Below are 19,063 nucleotides of genomic sequence, written 5' to 3' on the forward strand. Positions count from 1 at the left end.
ACCATCCAGCTGCCAGCTGACCATGGTCACAGTGTGATCTCAGGCAAGACTGGCAGCACTGCCCCCCAGCTGAGCCCAGCCCAAATGACTGACCCACAGATCATGAGACCACGAAGTTGTTTAAGCCTCTAAGATTTGGGCATCTTGTTCCGTCATGAATGGTTGGTTATCTGAAATCAGAGCCGGGGGCAAATATTTCACAGGAAAGACACAATCCCAAAGGATAGTGAGTGTGGGTGGAGGGTGGACCCTGGTTCACCAGGAGTCACACAGTTGGCCCCGCAGCAAATGTGACCACACCCCCAGAACAGCTGAGGAAAGAGGAAGGAGGGGACTTGACCACTTTCCATCTAGTCTCCCTCTTCCCATTAGCCAAGAGTTGCCCCTTGGAGAGTGAGCTTCTACACCATCAAAGGGCACCCCAGCCCCTTGGACAACCATTCAGAAACCCAAGGGCCCTGCAGTCCACCCACAGCCAGAAGTGGCTGAAAAAGCAGCTGAGGGAGACTACGCCCTCCTCAAGCACCAGGCAGGCCGCCGGAGGGGGCTAAGCTGGACCCCAGGTCAATTCCATCTTTAATATTCTAGGGGTTAAGCTGCATAGTGAATACAGAAATGTTCACTTTACTATTCTTTACATGTTTCTACATGTGTGAAGTTTTCATAATATTGTTTCAAAATTCTATTGAAAAACAAATACACGATTGCAGGGGTTTTTTTATTTTGGTTTTTCAAGTAGGATAAGTGAAAGAGTTGGAGCAAAGCACTCCCTTTCTGAGCTTTTGCAAACACCAGGAGTGTGAATTTGCAAGTTTGGTCATGACTAGTTACTGACCATAGAGCACTTATGAGGTTTTTTTTTTTTTAGGGAACTGTAAAATGTGAGAGTGGTACCATATTATATTGCATCAAGGGATCTGAAAGGAAAAGTTTTTTAGGTTCCAGGAAATCTAACTTTAAGTGTCTGTATTTTACGAGGTTTTTTGGTTTTGTTTTGTTTTTCAGAATGACCCTCTACTCTGAAAGCTATCACATTTCAGTTTGTTGGACACACTGAAGTTAGTAACACATGAAAGTGAAAGTTTAGTCTCTCAGTCGTGTCTGACTCTTAGCGACCCCATGGACTGCAGCCCACCAGGCTCCTCCGTCCATGGGATTTTCCAGGCAAGAGTACTGGAGTGGGTTGCCATTTCCTTCTCCGGAGGATCTTCCCGACCCAGGGATCGAACCCAGGTCTCCCACATTGTAGGCAGACACTACTGTCTGGAGCCACCAGGGAAGTCTATTAATGCATAATCTTTCTAAAAATCCTTCAGCCTTAATGCATTTGCCTAGGACTGCAAAAATGCAATTTAACATTGACATCAGAAACACTTCCAGCGAATTCCTAAGCAGAAGCAATTCCTCTGATCCAAAATACTTTAGAACAATGTCCATGGACAGAACAATATTGTCCTGATTCAAATGAAGCCGAGCCGAGGGTGGAGAGCTTCCCTCAAGGAACCTAGGAGACCGGTCAAACCCTAAGCTTCAGAGGAAGCGAGAAGGTAAGTCTGATAAGCTTGGTTCATTTACTTGCCTCTTCCCCCTTTTATCTGATTTGTTGTCACGAAGAAAGGGATTGACTAGCATCTCAAAGCAGAAGGTGACATGCACGCCAGACCTGCCGGTTAAACAGCCTGATGCCCCACTATACCTCAGTTCCACAGCGACCCGCTACCCGGCGGGAGGCCACAACCCCCGAAAGGCCTTGCGGGCCTGGGGCGGGGTCGCCCGTGGATTGGTGGGCCCGCGATTCCAGGGGAGCGGCGATTGGCCAGCTCTGGGATTGGGGCGGGGCTAAGGCCGTTGCGGGAATTGGAGCAGTAACAGAGGGAAGAACTCGATCTGTACGTTTAGGTCCAAACTCCAGCCGCCGACAGGCTGCAAGGACGTGAGAGGAGCATGGCTCGGCCGTCCGTCTGCCTGCTAGCCTCGCTGTCTGCGCTGCTCCTAGGTATCGCCGCCGTCTCCAGATCGAAGGGCCTGCGGGGCACGGAGAGTCAAAAGGAGCTGCGAATCCCTTCTCAGTTCAGCCAAGAGCAGCGCATCGCCATGAAGGAAGCGCTGAAAGGTGAACCCGGGTCCCCTTCACCGCTTATTCTCAGATAATGGTCCCCGTCTCCTCGGGCCAACCCGTGACTCCCTTCCCCCGCCGCAGAAGTCCGCCCCTCGAGCTTGAGCAAAACCCCACCACCAAGCCCCAGCCCCGTTTCGGGCCCCTGGAGACCGCACTCTGCTCCTACACCTGCCTCCTGGGGACTCCAGGGCGTTCCTTGCCTACCCTGGAAGCTTGAACTTCGCCTGGGTTGACCAGGGTGTCATCCACCCCGCCCTACCCCACGCCCACCTCCGCTTGCCTTCCCTGGAGCATTACAGCCTTTAACCTTTGATAGTCTTCACTTATTAAGTCTCTTAAGACTAAACGATCTGAACCTTATTTATGTACAGATGAGGGAAACTGAAATTTAGGTCAGCCGAACCATCTTTCCCAGGACCCTACATCTTGGAGTAAGCACTGGGTGACAGCCTCTTATGCCTGTAGGATCCTTCGGGTTCTAGATGGCTCCATAAAGAAGTATGGGGCTGTTGCTGAGGTGTGAGATGTTCTTAATTTCCTCTACCAATTAAAGGACATCTTTCCCCTAGACCTCAAACCAAGCTAAAAACTTACTTACCTTCTCAGTCTGCATTATCCAGGAGAAAAGAGATGGTGGCTCAACAGTGAAAGGATGCAAAAGACACGGGTTCAATCCCTAGGTCGGGAAGATCCCTTGGAGAAGGAAATGACAACCCACTCCAGTATTCTTGCCTGGGAAATCACATGGACGGAGGATCCTGACAGGCTGCAGGCTTCAGTCCATGGGGTCGCAAAAGAGTCAGGACACGACTTAGGGAATAAACAATGAAAACAATGAGATCCTTCCTCACCATTGGGCTTATCTTCAGTCTTTTCCCTTCCATTAGGTAATGGATTAAAAGAAACTGCCTAAATAAACATGCAGGCAAATGCAAGAGCTATCCCTTGTTGTTAAATATAAACTGTGTTTGTGCTGGAGTGATAGGCCTGGGAGGCAGAGCAGGGCTTTCCCAAAGCATCCTAGTGTAAAGAGTTCTCTGAAAGGCATTGGGCAGCCACTCACCAGAGTCTCTTTGCACAAAAGAAAGCAAAAGCTAGATAAGAAACTAAAATATGGACCTCATAGCACCATGACTTAGAACCCCAAGCCGAGGCAAAACATCTGAGTTCAAATCTTGAGTCTGCCTCTCAATCTCACACAGGCAGTTCATTTAGTCTTTTTGAACATTGGCATCCCCACCTATTGGTAGGCTATGATGCAGGGTTGATTCTTCGCAAAACCCGAGAGGCCTCCCTTGACATCTAGCTGCTCTGGGTGCTTTTTAGATAACCATCTAATCAAATTATCTCATGACACCACCCCTACCCCCTACTGTTTGCATTTGACAGTGGAAATCTTTAAGAATATAAAACCTTCACCAAGGAATGAACCTAGTGGCAACTCAAGAACCGGACTTCTGGGTAGAGTGGATTAGATCGTTTATGACAAAGGAGCTTGTTTGGGAGCTTCTAAATGCCCCCCTTCCCAGGTATCATGTGCCCCCAAAGCTGACCTGGGCTGAGATCAGTGACACTCTGGATTAACCAGTCTATGAGGAATAAGCCTACTCTGTACACAAGGAGTACTTCCCTTGTGGCTAAGCTGGTAAAGAATCTGCCTGCAATGCAGGAGACCTGGGTTTGATCCCTGGGTTGGGAAGATCTCCTGGAGAAGGGAAGGGCTACCCACTCCAGTATTCTGGACTGGAGAATTCCATGGTCTATATAGTCCATGGGATCACAAAGAGTCAGACACGACTGAGTGACTTTCACACACTCACTGTACACAAAAAGATACAAAGCTTTGTTCGCAAAGGGACCCAGGACAGTGGGCTCCTCAGGGTCATCAAAGGGTTGGTGGTTTCAGAGGCAGAGTGAGGCCTTAGTGGAAATTTATAGCAGCTTCCCACTTAAGATCAGGGTACAAAATTTACTCCTGTCTGACCTCCTCAACTCCATCCCGTTTTGGACTTTATCTTCCTTTAAGAACCATATTAGCCTAAACAAAGGACTTGAGTTTAAATCCCAATCCTACTGCTTGTTTCTGGACAATCTTGAGCAGCTCACCTAATGCTTCTAAACTTTTTCCTCACCTTTGAATCAGGAAAACCAACAATGCCTACCTGGAATGATTGTTTTGCCCTCCACAATAAGATAATGAGTGCAAGAGAACTTTTTATGTACACAGGGCTGTGGAAAAATCAGTGGTTGTTATCATCTTCCATCTCTGACTCCAACAGGTGCCATCCAGATTCCAACAGTGTCTTTCACCCCCAAGGAGCTCAACACAACAGCCCTGGCTGAGTTTGGAGAATACATTCGTAAAGGTCAGCCACAAACCGTGGGAAAGGGGCAGGAGAGGTAGCACTGGAGACACAGTGCTTTTACAAGGTGATAAAGAAGTTTATCTTGTGATTGACTAGAGGGCAGCCTAATGTGCTTGGGCCTCTCTGGACATGTTTGTATACAGGGGGGAGGGATAAAAGGGAGGGTTCAGGAGTTAGAGCAGACACAGAGTAGAGACTAGATTTACCCTTTGAAGAACCAAGGCACATAGCCATTGGGTTGGAGTTTGAACTCTGTCAATTTTTGCCCTTTAATGTCAATAAAATAAAATAAATAAAATAAAAGTCAATAAAATAAAAAGATAGGACTGGGAATTCCTTCTTCATTTGCAAGTTTCCAGAACTGCACCACAGGCTCCTCCCCTCCCTACCTCCATACACACACCTACAGCCCACACACAGGCACACTCCACCTACCCAGGCCTTGCTCCAGATTCATTACTAACACGTGTCTGAGCTGCTAGGCAGTCAAAAACTTTAAACTATCACATAATTGCTCTCTTCTCACCCTACTGCCCATGAGCTAAAGAAGGATGGGTCACGGGGGAAAAGGAGACTTGGAGCTCCCCCTCCCTATAAAAAAAGCTCATGCAGAGTAGTGAGGCCACTTTACTAAATCAAATAAAAAATGGCCCCCTCTCAAGTCATCAGGAGTGGGAGAGGCTGGCACAGCACAGCCAGCAGTCCCTTCTCTAGCACTCTGGGACGGGGGGTGGGGAATCTGGGATCAATCCCCAGGGGCCAGGCTGAAAGTCTTCACCAAATAGGAAATAAAAATTGGGAAAGAAATGTTCAGCAATAGTAGACTAGATAAGCAGGCTGACAAGAAAAAAGAAATGTATTCTTCAGTTTTTTGTTTGTTTGACTGCTTGCTTGTGTTCAGTTATCCACAGAGGCATGTGTGGATTCTTCGAACACAGCACAAAGAGAGATCAAAGGTCTTCCTCCCATGTATCTAAAGCCGCCTGTGTTATTACCTATCTGTAACTAGCATAGTTGACCCTGAGAACACTTGAACACAGAAGTATGGTCATGTGCTCAACAGGATCAGCTTTTATCTCTGTATAACACAAACATTAAGAATATTGTTTTGCAAAGGAAAAATATCTCTGATTTTTTAATATACACAGGTAAAGGTCATGTTTGGTTCCAAATAATTTGGATACTGGGGCCTATTATATTTAAAATTTAATGTAATCCTAGTCTGCATCACTCTGTAACTTGTATTTATGACAGCATTAGAGGTCAGGTCAGTCCAGATCTTGAGCTCTTATCTGTCATTAACGATGCAGTCTTGATATGCTTGTTATTACACAGTAATAGCACAATATAATATGAGCAAGAGATATTTCAGAGATTGAGTGAACCAGGAATCAGACTAGCTTTGTTCCAGAGGGCTTCCTAAAGGAGGCTGCCTGTTTTAAAGGGGAGGAAAAGGGCAGGGAGAATCAATTAGTAGGAAAACCAAAGGCAACTGTTGAATCTGGCTTTCTCTCATTGCTTTGCATCTCTTTGCTTCTAGTCTTTCCTACTGTGTTCCATACCAGCTTTATCCGGCATGAGGTCATAGGAAATTACAGCCACCTGTTCACTGTCAAAGGCTCAGACCCCAGCATGCAGCCCTACATGCTCCTCGCTCACATTGACGTGGTGCCTGCCCCGGACAGAGGCTGGGACGTGCCCCCCTTCTCTGGGTTGGAGCGTGATGGCTTCATCTATGGTCGAGGCACACTGGACAACAAGAACTCTCTTATGGTCTGGAATGCTATGTTCCCTCTGCCTTAGAGTCCTAAAGATCAATCCAGGGTGGGGGTGCTCTGCTAATCCCTGGGAGGTGGGAGGTTCTGGTGGAGAAAACCTTGGTTCTGGGAGATCTGACTTCCAGTCATCAGCTGGTCACTGCTCTGGGTCCTGACTTCTCGACTGTGAAATATGGATCAGAGTAGATGATCCCAGGTACCCTTTCAGCTCTGACATTGATAAGTTTTATGCTTTTTCCAGGTGGGGATGGTTTTATGTGAGCTCTGTTTCCCTACAGGGATTCCCAGGTGGCTCAGTGGTAAAGAATCCAACTATCAATGCAGGAGATGCAGGAGTTGTAGGTTCAATCCCTGGGTGGGGAAGATCCCCTGAAAGAGGAAATGGCAACCCACTCTAGTATTCTTGCTGGGAAAACCCCACTGACAGAGGAGCCTGGTGGGCTACAGTCTGTGGGGTCACAAAGAGCCAGACACAACCGAGTGATTGACCATGCATACACCCACTGCTTCCCTCCATTCCATCCCCTGGGGCCATTTTAATGTGTTCTCTCTATAAGGAATCCATCACAGCCTAGCCCTGTTGCCAGCTGCTGAATATCTCTGTTGCTTTGGTACCACCACTTAGATAATAAGCCTTTCTCTTCTCCCATTGTCCTTCTGTCCCCCAGGCAATCCTGCAGGCCTTGGAGCTTCTGCTGATCAGAGGCTACATCCCCCGAAGATCTTTCTTCATTGCTCTGGGCCATGATGAGGAGGTAGAATGCCTTCATCCTAAACCTATCTCTGGGTCCCCTCCTGGGGGAGGGAGTATGCTTCACTGTGGTCTGGTTTGCTCCCTGGATGCACAATTTGCCAACTTCTCTGTGAATATGTCTTCTTGCCTGGAAAATTCCGTGGACAGAGGAGCCTGGTGGGACATAGTCCAGTGGGTTGCAAAGAGTTGGACATGACTGAGTACACACACACTGTGCATATGTCATCAGAAATATGTAAGGACTTTGACCAAAATGTAGATGCCTGGGCTCTGTGCCATAGATCCGATGGGTTTTTGTTTGTTTGTTTGTTTTTCTTTTTAAGAGCAGTTTTAGGTTCACGGCAAAAATGAGAAGATACAGAGATTTCCTTTCTTCTCCAACCCACACACATGCACAGCCTTACCCAATATCGACGTCCCCTACCAGAGTCATACATTTGTGACAACTGATGAACCTACACGGACACATCATAGTCACCCAAAGCAAACGTTTACATTAGGGTTCACTCTTGGTGTTGTACATTATAATGGTGTATCATTATGGTATCATACAGGATATTTTCACTGCTTTAAGAAACCTCTGTGTTCTGCCCATTCATCCCTCTCTCCTTCCCCAAAGCCTGGCAACCACTGACCTTCTGACTGTCTCCATAACTTTGTCTTGTCTAGAACGTTATATGGTTGGAACTCTGCAGACTGTGGCCTTTTCAGAGTGGCTTCCTTCACTCGGTGTGATGCACAGATCTGAATGTTTAACGAACCCCCTGGTAACACCTGCAGCAGGCACATCGTCCATCAGAGAATCACCAGTGTGATGGGAAGAGAGATAGCAGGCAGATCGATGAATGTGCTTTATTTCCAATGAGGGCAAATCACTTCACACTCTGGGTCCTGGTTTCTTTGTTTGAGAAATGAGGGGGTTGGGCCCTTCTGGCTCTGACATTCCGGATTCTGTGAAGCAGGATTGTTGAGGGCCCTGTCCCTCATGAAGGAGCCTGGATGGGAAGGCTCTGGAGCACCCAGCTGTGCTGAATGGGTCTCTGTGAGCTGTCTCTGGTGATCTGACTGAGGAGGACTGTGGCTCTGGGTTCAATATCTGCAGGTGTCAGGGATAAATGGGGCGCAGAAGATCTCAGCCCTGCTCCAGGCAAGGGGTGTCCAGCTCGCCTTCCTAGTGGATGAGGGGAGCTTCATCTTGGATGGTTTCTTTCCCAACCTCAAGAAGCCCTTTGCCATGTGAGTATAGCACCCCAGCCCCACCTCAGAAGAGGTTCTCACATGGGAGCTGACCTCGGTCTGGTTATCGATAAGCCTACTCCTCTTGCTTTAATCAACCCACTCCAGGATTCTTGCCTGGAAAATCCCATGGACAGAGGAGCCTAGTGGGCTACAGTCAATGCAGTCACAAAGCATTGGACACAACCGCCATATACACAGGCATGCACTTGCTTTAATCACCACGAGCTTTGACCAAGTCTGAGCTCTCCTTTCCCTATCTCTTCTAAAGTAAAAATCTTTAAGCAGCATGAAACAGACCTCTTGGCTTACCAGACCACTGCACAGATGGGCCTGGGGGTCATTCGGGGTGGGAGGAAGTCAGGAGGGCCTTCTCTGATCCTCTTTTACAGGGTTTCAGTTTCCGAGAAGGGAGCAATTAACCTCATGCTGCAAGTCAACATGACTCCAGGCCACTCTTCAGCTCCTCCAAAGGAAACAAGCATAGGCATTCTCGCTGCCGCGGTCAGCCGGTGAGCCACTCCTGGGCCTGCCACCCCTACCAGACTCTGGCTAGAAGACCTGGCACTTTCCCACTTTGAGTTGAGGAGGCTAAGCTTCCTGTCCTGATGCAGGGCTGAGAAGCCATGACGACGGCTACAGGGAGGACAGAGCTCGCAGTTCCCAGGCAGGTCAGAAATGGACCCGTCCGTATGGCAAGCAAGGGCCAGCAGACGAAAGCTAGGTTAGGCAGCTGGAATAGTCCAAAGTCCAGGCTTGAAATTATAGATCACAAGCTGGAAAAGAGCTGTCTAAATTCTCCACTTGCCCTGGCAAGACGACTTCAAGATAAACAAAGGCTGCTGTCTGTGGATGAGGACAGCAGGGTTTGTAACAGCAGAGCTTAGCTCTGGCTGGTTTTCTTGCAGAGTAGGAAGAAAAGCTATATTCTTTCAGCTAAATATTTAACTATCTACCATGTCCAAGACTTTGTGTCTAGTAATGGGCATGCAGTGGTGCCGTTTCCTCCAGGAACCCAACAGTTAGTGGAAGAGGCTGAAAACTTTGCTACAGTGTGGTAGGTGCAGTGAGACTGGGGTGCCCTATCTCGGACTTGGTATTTGGGGACAGCTCCTGTGAGTGGAGTAGAAGTAGTCCCACTCGTGCTCGGAGATCTGGAACGGTGGAGATGATGGGGGAGTGAGCAGGAGACCTCCTGGCCAGGCCTGTGGAAATGCCCTGTCTCCCATCGTCTCCTTGGACTGCTGCTCTTGGACTGCATTGGGTGAGTCTTGAGCTCCCTTTCTCTTCCAGACTGGAGCAGACACCAATGCCGAACATGTTTGGAGGTGGGCCGTTGAGGACAGCACTGGAACAACTGGCAGATGAGGTGTGAGGAGGCACCCAGACGCTGGTCAGCGGTGGGAGGGGCAGAAAGACTGCTGGAGAAGCTGTCTTTAGCGTAATAAAGGGGCCCTGCTGCTGGCCAATGCTCTGCCCGTTCTCACCTACTTCCAGCTGCTGCCTGGGCCAAAACACAGGGACCCAGCTTGTTGATTGGGGCTGTCAGTGCTCAGGCTGAGAACCTGAGACCCATCACCAGCCACTCTGACAGAGGTGGCTCCCACTCACCCTTGAGGCTGCTGCCACGGGCCCTCGAGCCGGGTCTAAAGTAAGGACAGGCCCAGATCCCAGAACAGTGACCCTGTTATGCTGACCCCTCTGAAATCCTCTGACCTGTTGCTTTCCCTTTCAGTTTCCCTTCCCTACCAATATAGTCTTGAACAACCTGTGGCTATTTCGGCCCCTTGTAAGCAGGTAATGTTTTATCTTCCCATTCCTCACATCCCCACTCCAAACCTACCCACTTCCCCGTCTCCTCTCTGTGGCTTAACCGGGCCTGACTAACCATCCCTCAGCCACCAGACGCTACATCTAACTGGTCCAGAAGACACCCCTCCTAGTCTTAAAGATCTCCAAGGTTCAGGAAAGGGGGTATCCTACAACCCTCTCTTTCCAATGGACAGTGACCCTTCCAGTGACCTTAGTCTTTCTGCCTTAGGTTGATGGAGAGGAATTACATAACCAATTCGCTGGTCAGGACCACCACGGCGCTCACCATGTTCAATGCCGGGGTCAAGGTAACCCCACCCGACTCCTCCCACACACCCCTGCATCCCTTGGCTTTGTCTTCTTGGCTTCTCCTTCCTTCTCTGGCTACAGTGTGGATAGTAGGAAGGCTCAGTGCTCAACTGTCTTATGTCATCAGATGGGTTAACCTCAGGAGCAAGGGTTCTAGCTGACATCTACAAACTCCTTGAAGTTTGGCCAAGTTTCATGTATGTGTGTTTCAGGGGCCCCCCTCAGGTTCTTTGGGACTGTACCCCTTCAAAAACATAACCATTACACTGATGTGAAGAGGTATTATTTGGGAGTTAATTCTTGTGACTTATACTCATTTAACATGTAATATATTCATCTAGCATTTTGGTCATGTAGGCTAAAGATTCCCAACCTCTTTACCACGTTTTTGTTATTCTTCCTCATGTTTTGAAAGATTTATTCACCTCACAAATTTACTGAATGATTAATATGTTTTCCCTGAGTTGAATGAGAGAAACTCACCTACTAGTTTAAAAATCTATAATATTTATGATGTATACAGCCTTAAAATACATACATTGTCATTCTCCAAAATACAGTAAATTTTGAATGGCCTTCAAAAATATAAATTCTACATGAGATTTACTTTTTTGGCTTGTGGGATCCTAGTTCCCTGAGCAGGGATTGAACCCTGGCCCTTGGCAGTGAGAGTGCAGACTCCTAACCACTGGACCACCAGGGAATTCCCAAGATTTACTTTTATAGAAGTAAGTTTCAGGTGAACCAATACTTTGATAAAGTTTTTTCCAAGGACCCCTTTTCAGCAAATCGGTCTACTTTCAGTTGGACCAGCCACCAAGGAGCTTTTCTGTTTGAACTAGCCACACTAGCTCACCGGGGCTGAGGCTTTCTGAAATCTTGAAAGGAGTTAGACTGCTCCAGTTTCTACCAGTGCCACCAGCAAAACTTCAAGGAGGATCATCCACCCAGTGTGGCCTTGTGGCTCTCTGCTATTGTGCAGACCAGCTTGAGAATAAGTGAATGGTGTCTCAGAATTCATTTCTGCTGTAACTGGCCGGTGTGTTTGGCATGTCAGCCAGACCTGAGCTGTTTTCACCAGCTGCCTAGAGAATTCACCAAAATAATAGTACTGTGTACTATGTCCTTGCATTTGAATGGTGTTTTTATCTGTCCAGAATACTTTCACATTTGTTTTTCCATTTGGTACTCCTAACAGAGGAGGAGCCAGCTGAAAGACAGAGACACAAAGAGGTTGTCATATCTGAAAATCACACAGCCAGTTTGTATCAGTGCAGTTCTCCTGGCCCTAGTCTGGTGCTTTTTTGCACCATAGCAGTTCAAAGAAAGATACACAATTAGGGAATCTCCTCTCCCATGGGCTCTGGGGAAAAATTCCCTCCATAGCCTTAACCCTCTTTTCTAATTAGTCCTAATTAGATTAGTTCTGTTTAGTTTTTCCTCATCAGACAGAGAACAAATTTCACAGTAGGATATGGAAGATCACTACCACCATCAGTTATAGTGACTGTCCCCCTTGGGGCCTTAATGGGGCCTCAGAGGCTCTGGGGTGCCCCTCCTGAGTAAGAACCAACACTGACCACTGCAGAACTGTCCTAGGCATCCTGGGAAAGAGCGCTCACCAAAGACCACTAGCAGCCTTGTACAGGCCAAAATAGAGGTGTCCTGGCGTCCCAGAGAAAGCAGTCTTGCTCTGAGCAGCTGTGACCCCTCCAGGACCAAGAAACATGAAGGTCTGGCCTGAAGCAGAGACACACCTCTAGCACTGAATATAACCACACGTCAAGGGCCCAGAGAAGACAGTGGCTGACTAGAAATATTAAACCTTGAGTTTTTGAGTCAAAGCAGCTTCCTCTCCCTCTGCTGGTGGCAGTCAGCTCTTCCTGGGTGGGGGCCAGGTGTGGGGGACTAGAGGTCAGCTCAGGCCAAGGTTTGTGGTTCTCTCTCCAGGTGAACGTCATCCCCCCTGTGGCCGAGGCCATCATCAACTTCCGAATTCACCCCGCACAGACTGTTCAGGAGGTGCGTGCCACGTGTTCCCGACGACCGGGTCAGCCCCGCTGAAGTGTGTCCGGCAGGGCTGGGTGGAGCTGCAGTTCCAGGGCTGGCCCAGGGGCTCATTTGTTCAATGATTTTTCAAAGGCTTCCTACGTGCCAGGTGCTTGGCTGGGATAGGAGATCCCTGGCTTTAGGGAGCGTGGAGTCTTGGGGTGGGAGATGAATGATGATAATCATGATCAGAGCAGCAGCCCAGATAGCGGGCTTGCTGCGCTCGTGGCGCTGTTCTCAGGGTTACATACTGTATACACCCATTTAACCCCCCAACCACTATGTGAAGCAGGGAGTGTGTCCTCCTCATCTAACAGGGAAAATGGAGGCACAGAGCCACGCAGCAGGTAAGTAGCATGCCCAGCATTATACAGCCAGGACTAGTTCCAGAGTCTGCGCTTTCAGCCTCACACCATACTAGGATTATAACAATTAGGGATGAACAAATTACCATAGAATCTGAGCAAAATAAGGGGCTGATGCTACCTCTAAGAATCAAGAAAGTCTTTTCCAACCACTAGAAAAGGACTTAAAGGACAAATAGGATTTGGCTAAAAGTAAGACATTCAGGGTACAGGGAAAATGAAATCTAAAGAGTAGGATAATTTGGGGAAAAGTGATGGAAGATGAAAATGGAGTTGTATTGATAGTTTGGGGGTCTAGGCTCTGAGTGCCATGCCAAGGAGTTTGGGCTCTAATCTGTGGGCAAATGTCAGAGGTCTTCAAACCGGGCTGTGATAGACTCAGACTCTCTTTTAGGGAGACAGTGCTAGTGGCGATCCTGAGGAAGCCTTGAAGTAAGAAGAAATAATTAAATTGTTACAACATCTCAGGCAGTGGGTATGGAGGTCTAACTGAGGCTATGGTCATGGGGTAGAGTAGGTACCCTCCAGAGGTGTGAGAGGTGCATTCTTCAGGATGCAGTGTGTGATATTAGTTGGCCAGGTGCTGATGCCTTTAACCAAGATTGGGAATTCAAGAAGAAAGCAAGTTATCAGAGAAATATAATGGTTTAGAAATTTGAGAGGCTTCTAATATATTAATAGACGATTACAAATACCTTAGATCTGAAGAGATAATAGAGACAGAGGCTGGAGTATTATTAATTGAAACCTCTAGAGCCAATAAAATCCCATGGGAAGGGTGTGTGACCCCCTTGGAGAGAAGAGGTTACAGACAGACTTGTGATGTTCTGCTGTGAACATCAGTTTAAAAGTTAGGAAAATGAATGTGTAATTGCAAACCATGATGAGTGCTATGAGGAAAGGGGGCTGCTGCTATCGAAGAATTTAAGAAGGAATGAGAATCTGTCCACGGGTCAGGCAAGACTTCCCTACGTGATATCTGAGCTGGAAGCTAAAGGGTGAAAAGAAATACACAGAACATTTGACATCTCTAAGAAAGACCAGCTTATTTAAACATCAGGTTGAGCTAAAAAGAATTCAGAAGGAAAATCTGGTCCTTCTGAAAATGATAAAAAAAAAAAACCAACCTGACGACTATGAGATGAGTATTATACTCCAGGAGTAAGCAAGATAAGGGGCGGGTGGTGTTTCCTGGTGCTCTTCCTGGCGGATCATCAAGGGTCAGCCGCACTTCGATTTCTGTGGTCCTTTCTCCCTGGGGCCTTCCCCATGGAGGCCGTCGTGTGTCCTCACACAGGCTGGGGGCAGGCCCGCATTGCAGGGGCTGGGGGCACAAGCTGGCAGCCTGCCCAGAGTCACCCAGCATTGGCAGGGAGCTGGGACAGCGTAAGCCCTGGGCTCTGCTGCTTTTCATCCAGTGCCAACCTCTGTCCTCTCCCTGGGGGCTCGTGGGGCCAGGAAATCACTGAATTCCCTCACTGAGCTGCTTTCCACCAGTTTTTTTCCAGCCCCATTCCAGCTCCATGCCCTTTCCGAGGGCTGTTTTCCACCAGCTGGGACTTCCATCTCCCCAGGTTCTGGCGCTCTGCCCTCCTCTCCAGTCCCCTGCTGCAGTGCCTTCCTCCCCCACCGGTCAATGAGCTCTCTGGGCTCCCTAGGCCCGCCCTGCTCCCCTGCCTCAGTGGGGAATGGAAAGCCCCCGTCATCCCAGAAGCACACAGCACCTCTTCGTCCTGGTCACGCCTCTTCCTCGTGCCCCAGTTCTAAATGGCTCCCTGTGCCCTCTTCATCCATCTTTACCTGGTCTCACCAGTAAGTTTTTACAAGAAAAATCTGAGTGAACTTTCTGACCAACCCAAGAGCTAGGTCTCTGGCCCCATCGGTGAGGAACAGAGCCTTCAGAAACCTAACAGGCTGCCGCATGGAAAGGAAGGTTTGCTCTGTGCGGCCCTCAAAGGGCAGAAATAAGGCCCCTGGGAGATGTTTCTGGGAGCTCCCACTTAAGGCAGAGTTTTGGAGTATAGCACCTCGCATGATAGTGAGCTTCTCAGAGGCTGGATGTCTACCTATCTAGAGTGTTTTACAGAAAATTCCTGTCTTCCTTCATTTATTCATTCACCAAGTGTTTATTCAGTGGCTCCTGTGGGCTAGACATTCTTCCAAGCACTTGGGAAAATGGTGAACAGGCCAAGATTCCCATTCTAAAGATGTTTACCTGCTAGTGGGTGTAAGGAATCAAATATATGAACAGGTGGAAGCAGTAGGCACCATAAAGGAAATCATAGGACAATGTGTCACAGAATGGTTGTGAAGTGGGGTTGGGGCGGTGAACAGCTTCGTATCCATGGTCAGTCCTCTCTTTTCTGGGTTTTCCCAGTGGCTCAGCAGGTTAAGAATCTGCCTGCAATACAGGAGAGGCAGCTTCAGTTCCTGGGTGGGGAAGATCCCCGGGAGGAGGAAAATGGCAACCCACCCCAGTATTCTTGCCTCAAAAATTCCATGAACAGAGGAGCCTGGCAGGCTCCAGTCCACGGGGTCGCGCAAAGAGTCGTACATGACTAATGACTAAGCACACACACAGTCCTCTCTCATGAGGCATTCACACTGAAAGCCGGGCGGGAGCAAAACCCTGGGAACAGCATTCAGGCAGCAAAAGCACAGGCCTCTGTTCTCAACAGAGGTGAAATGGCTCAACGGAGGTGCTGATGGCTCTGGCACGAATGACACATTATCCTGTGGATTCTGTGGAATATTTCAAAAATAAATAAAAAGAGGTATGAGTAGGTTAGATGCTACAGGAAGCCGTCCCTCAGTTCATTATTAAGAAGATGCTCATCACAGAGTTATTCAAAGATGAAATGGATTAAAACACATGATGGTGAGCTATCTGCCACTGGAAATATTGGAGCACAAGCCAGTGACAGCCTGTCATGGTGGTTTTGATGACCAGTCTTACAGTAGGGTGGAAGCTGGTCTTGCTAACTCTAAAGACTTAAGTCTTTAGGTCCCCATTGTCCTTGCCTTCGAACTTATTCACTCAAGAAGAAAATACAGCTTTGCCTAAAGTAGAGAACAACATAATGTGGAAATAAGGACTGTAGGGGCTCAGAGAGGTGAGGAATCAATGTGCTCTTACCTTTGAGGTCCCCATTACCGTTGATGAATCCCTCCTCTTAGTCCCATCCTAGTGCCTCTGATTACTGCCCTTCTAAACAGGCAAATACCAGCTAACATACATTGAGTGCCAGGAGCCCCCCTAAGCATATTACACACGTCCAGTCACGGTAACAACCACCTCAGCAGGTAGGTGCTCCCATCATGCTTCTGTTAACAGATGAGCAGGCGGAGACACAGAGGCTGAGGAGTGTCACACAGCTGTGAGTAGCTCCCCGAGGCCCAGAGCTGAGTGTGCATGCCCCTTCCCTGCTCAGCCTGTCTCTTGCCTCTTCTCCATCATTCTGATATCCTTCCTTCAAATTCTGGCTCAAAATCCATACCACTAAGAAATCCATCTTAAATGAACACCACCCTCTTTCTGGCTCTACTCAATGCCATTTCAACCTGTAGGTACTTTGGAAACAGTGAAGCACCATCCTTGTGAAGTCAGATACCCAGCCCAGCAGTACTAACTCTATAAAGCTTGGGCAAATTCCTTAATGAGACAACTCCTGTTATTTTTTTTATTATTATCATCACACGTCTTTTAAAATGTATATGTGCAACATTCATTGCGCACCTTTTATAGTCTTCGTTCTAGGCGTAAAGAAATGCGGCCTTTGGGTCAGGACCTAGCCTGGCGGCTGGTGGCAAACCTGGGCTCTGTGGTGCTCACTGCAGGCGTGTGGGCTCAGTCGTGTCCCACTCTCTGCGACCCCATGGCCTGCAGCCTGCCAGACTCCTCTGTCCATGGGATTCTCCAGACAAGAGTACTGGAGTGGGTTGCCATTTCCTCCTCCAGGGCACCTTCCCCACCCAGGAATCGAACGCGTGCCTCCTGCATTGCCAGGCAGACCCTTTACCGCTGAGCCACCTGCTCACTGAGGTCCAATCTGTGTGCCTTCTTCAGTGTCTGGAGGCAGGAATCTTTAAGTAATGTGGGGCAGGGCACAGCAGACACTTCTGGGGATAACTTTAGGAGCCTTCCAGTGGGTCAAGAACATATCCAGATGATATATTAATTCTTGTATCAGAGTATTTGAGACATCTGTGCTGGAGTGAAAATAAGCTCTGACAAGTGAGTTGCCACTCCCCTCAGTCCAACAGCACAGAATTGGCTTTGCCTCAAATGATGGTTTCTAAGTCAGAAGAAGGAACCCTCATTTCCTTTCCAGACCTGACACTGACCTAAAAGAGGTCCTCTCAAGATAATGCCCCCCAGTTATGAGACAGACATTCCCCTTTCTAGGGCAGAGACCATCCTAAAGCAAGTGCCTGCAAAAACTTGAGACCGGTGCTGGAGCTTTCCCTAGAGGGCTGGGTGGGTTTGTGGTCAGCCAGCCCAGACGGTCAGCATCCTCATCCATTCCCACACAGCTTCATGTGATCTGATCCTCAGGGTCTGGTCTACATCCTGCCTGGGACCAGGACTTTTGCTGAATTCAGCTTTAGTCACTTCAGACTGAAATTTCTAGAAGCTTCCTCATGTTCCTTCCTGAGGAAAGGAGGCTCAGAGAGAAAACTTGAATACTAGCCCCCAGCTTCTAACTTTTTGTCTGTTGAGCTCATCTTCCTGGCCCCAGTGCAGATGGCTACAAACAGGAAGCAGGGATACCCAGAGAGAAGGAAGAAAGTGTATGAACTGTCACCACCTGTCTGAGACTCTCCCAGGCTGAAGTGAGGTCATTACATCTACCCCCCTGCCTTGAGATGGTTGAGATTTCCACTCTGCTGTCTCTTGTACATTTTCACCTAGCCTTAGGTTCTCAGCCTAAGGGAAATGACCCAATATCCTGATTTTCCAGTTCCCTACCTCACAGCTATAAGGCAAGCCTCCCAAACATCTAACATAAATCTACCACGCTGCAGATTTCCAGGAAGAACAGCCCTTCTATCTCCAACAACCAGTAGGCTGAAATTGAGGTCTCAGAGCTACAGTGAGTCTCTTCTGTAAAGGCTCTGCCTTGCTGGAGAGAAATCAGGACTGTATAAATTCATACAGTACTTGAATAGCAGACCAATAAGAAATCAAACTGTCTTTATTTCCTCTCTCAAGGTCCTAAAACTAGCCAAGGACATTGTGGCTGATGACCGGGTCCAGTTCCACGTGTTGGATGCCTTTGACCCCCTGCCTGTCAGCCCCTCTGATGATCAGGCCTTGGGTTACCAGCTGCTCCGCCAGACCATACAATCTGTCTTCCCGGAAGTCAACATTGTTGCCCCAGGTAATGACTTCATCAACTGTGGCTGCCAGAGTTTGGGGGCAGGGGGGCAGTGCTGGAACTGTAGCCTATCTGATATCCACTGCCTCACCCCCATCCCAGCTGTTCAGCCTGGAAACAGCTGGCTGCTTCCTCTCCTGATGGGACTGGAAATGTATTTTCCCCTCCAAGTGGAAGTGAGAAAGCAAACAGGAAAGGATCAGAAACAATAAATTAGGTCAGCCAAGCCTGGGTCCTTGCTTAACCTAGGCCAGCCACTCTGGCCTAGAGGAGAGGATCGGCTCAGATTCCCCTTCCTCTGGAGGAGCCACAGAGGGGGTTGGGTTCCACCCATGCAGTCTGGTTCTGACCCATTCTAGGATAGCAGCTCAGCAACAGAGCTCAGAATTTGCCGCCCAGGAACTTCTCCTGGCTGTCCCATTGGAATTAACCCCCTTCACCCTCCCAGTAGCAGTGCCTCTATGCCCGTTCTCCAGTCTTCCAGCATGCCTTCCAAATCTATGCTGTATAGATAGTGGTTCTCAAATTTAAGAGGACAAGAGGATCACCTAGGGAGCTTATTAAAATGCAGATTACCTGGACCCACTTCCAAAGATTCAGGTATATTAACTCTGGAGAGGACCCTGGAATCTGCCTTTTTAATAAATATCCCAGGGAATTCTGACACCAGCTGATGGCTGACCACAGTTTGAGAATCTCTGGTCTGTGATGTGAGGAAGAGATGCTCTAATGTGAAGACTTGTGTTCACTTTGCTTTTATCTACCTTCAATCATGGAACCTCTCATTTTTCTAAGCTAATTCTTAGGACCTGTTAGGCATGGACCTTAAAGATATTATAGTGAAATTCTACAACCATAAACTCCTCAGGTATTGGGCGGGGGGGAAGCAGTCTTAGT

The 19,063-nt window shown here is 48.3% G+C and overlaps 1 protein-coding gene across 4 annotated transcripts in view; it reads left to right on the top strand.

The window, feature by feature from the left end:
* The window catches only part of PM20D1 (peptidase M20 domain containing 1), a 34,667-nt gene that overhangs the window by 11,480 nt on the left and 4,124 nt on the right, over positions 1-19,063 (top strand). For 2 of the 4 annotated variants that reach the window (XM_070474590.1, XM_070474591.1), the window contains exons 2-14: positions 1,006-1,547; positions 1,900-2,113; positions 4,399-4,485; positions 6,026-6,258; positions 6,542-6,601; positions 6,932-7,018; positions 8,120-8,253; positions 8,646-8,765; positions 9,547-9,622; positions 9,989-10,050; positions 10,295-10,373; positions 12,325-12,396; positions 18,001-18,169. In XM_070474590.1, coding sequence (XP_070330691.1) covers positions 1,945-2,113; positions 4,399-4,485; positions 6,026-6,258; positions 6,542-6,601; positions 6,932-7,018; positions 8,120-8,253; positions 8,646-8,765; positions 9,547-9,622; positions 9,989-10,050; positions 10,295-10,373; positions 12,325-12,396; positions 18,001-18,169 — 1,348 coding nt within the window. In that variant the 5' untranslated portion in view covers positions 1,006-1,547; positions 1,900-1,944. The remainder of the gene's footprint in view (positions 1-1,005; positions 1,548-1,899; positions 2,114-4,398; positions 4,486-6,025; positions 6,259-6,541; positions 6,602-6,931; positions 7,019-8,119; positions 8,254-8,645; positions 8,766-9,546; positions 9,623-9,988; positions 10,051-10,294; positions 10,374-12,324; positions 12,397-18,000; positions 18,170-19,063) is intronic. The other 2 variants (XM_070474592.1, XM_020903043.2) reach the window with 2 other exon arrangements.

This window comes from Odocoileus virginianus, chromosome 11 (genome assembly GCF_023699985.2).
Source record: "Odocoileus virginianus isolate 20LAN1187 ecotype Illinois chromosome 11, Ovbor_1.2, whole genome shotgun sequence".
Taxonomy (NCBI): Eukaryota; Metazoa; Chordata; class Mammalia; order Artiodactyla; family Cervidae; genus Odocoileus; species Odocoileus virginianus.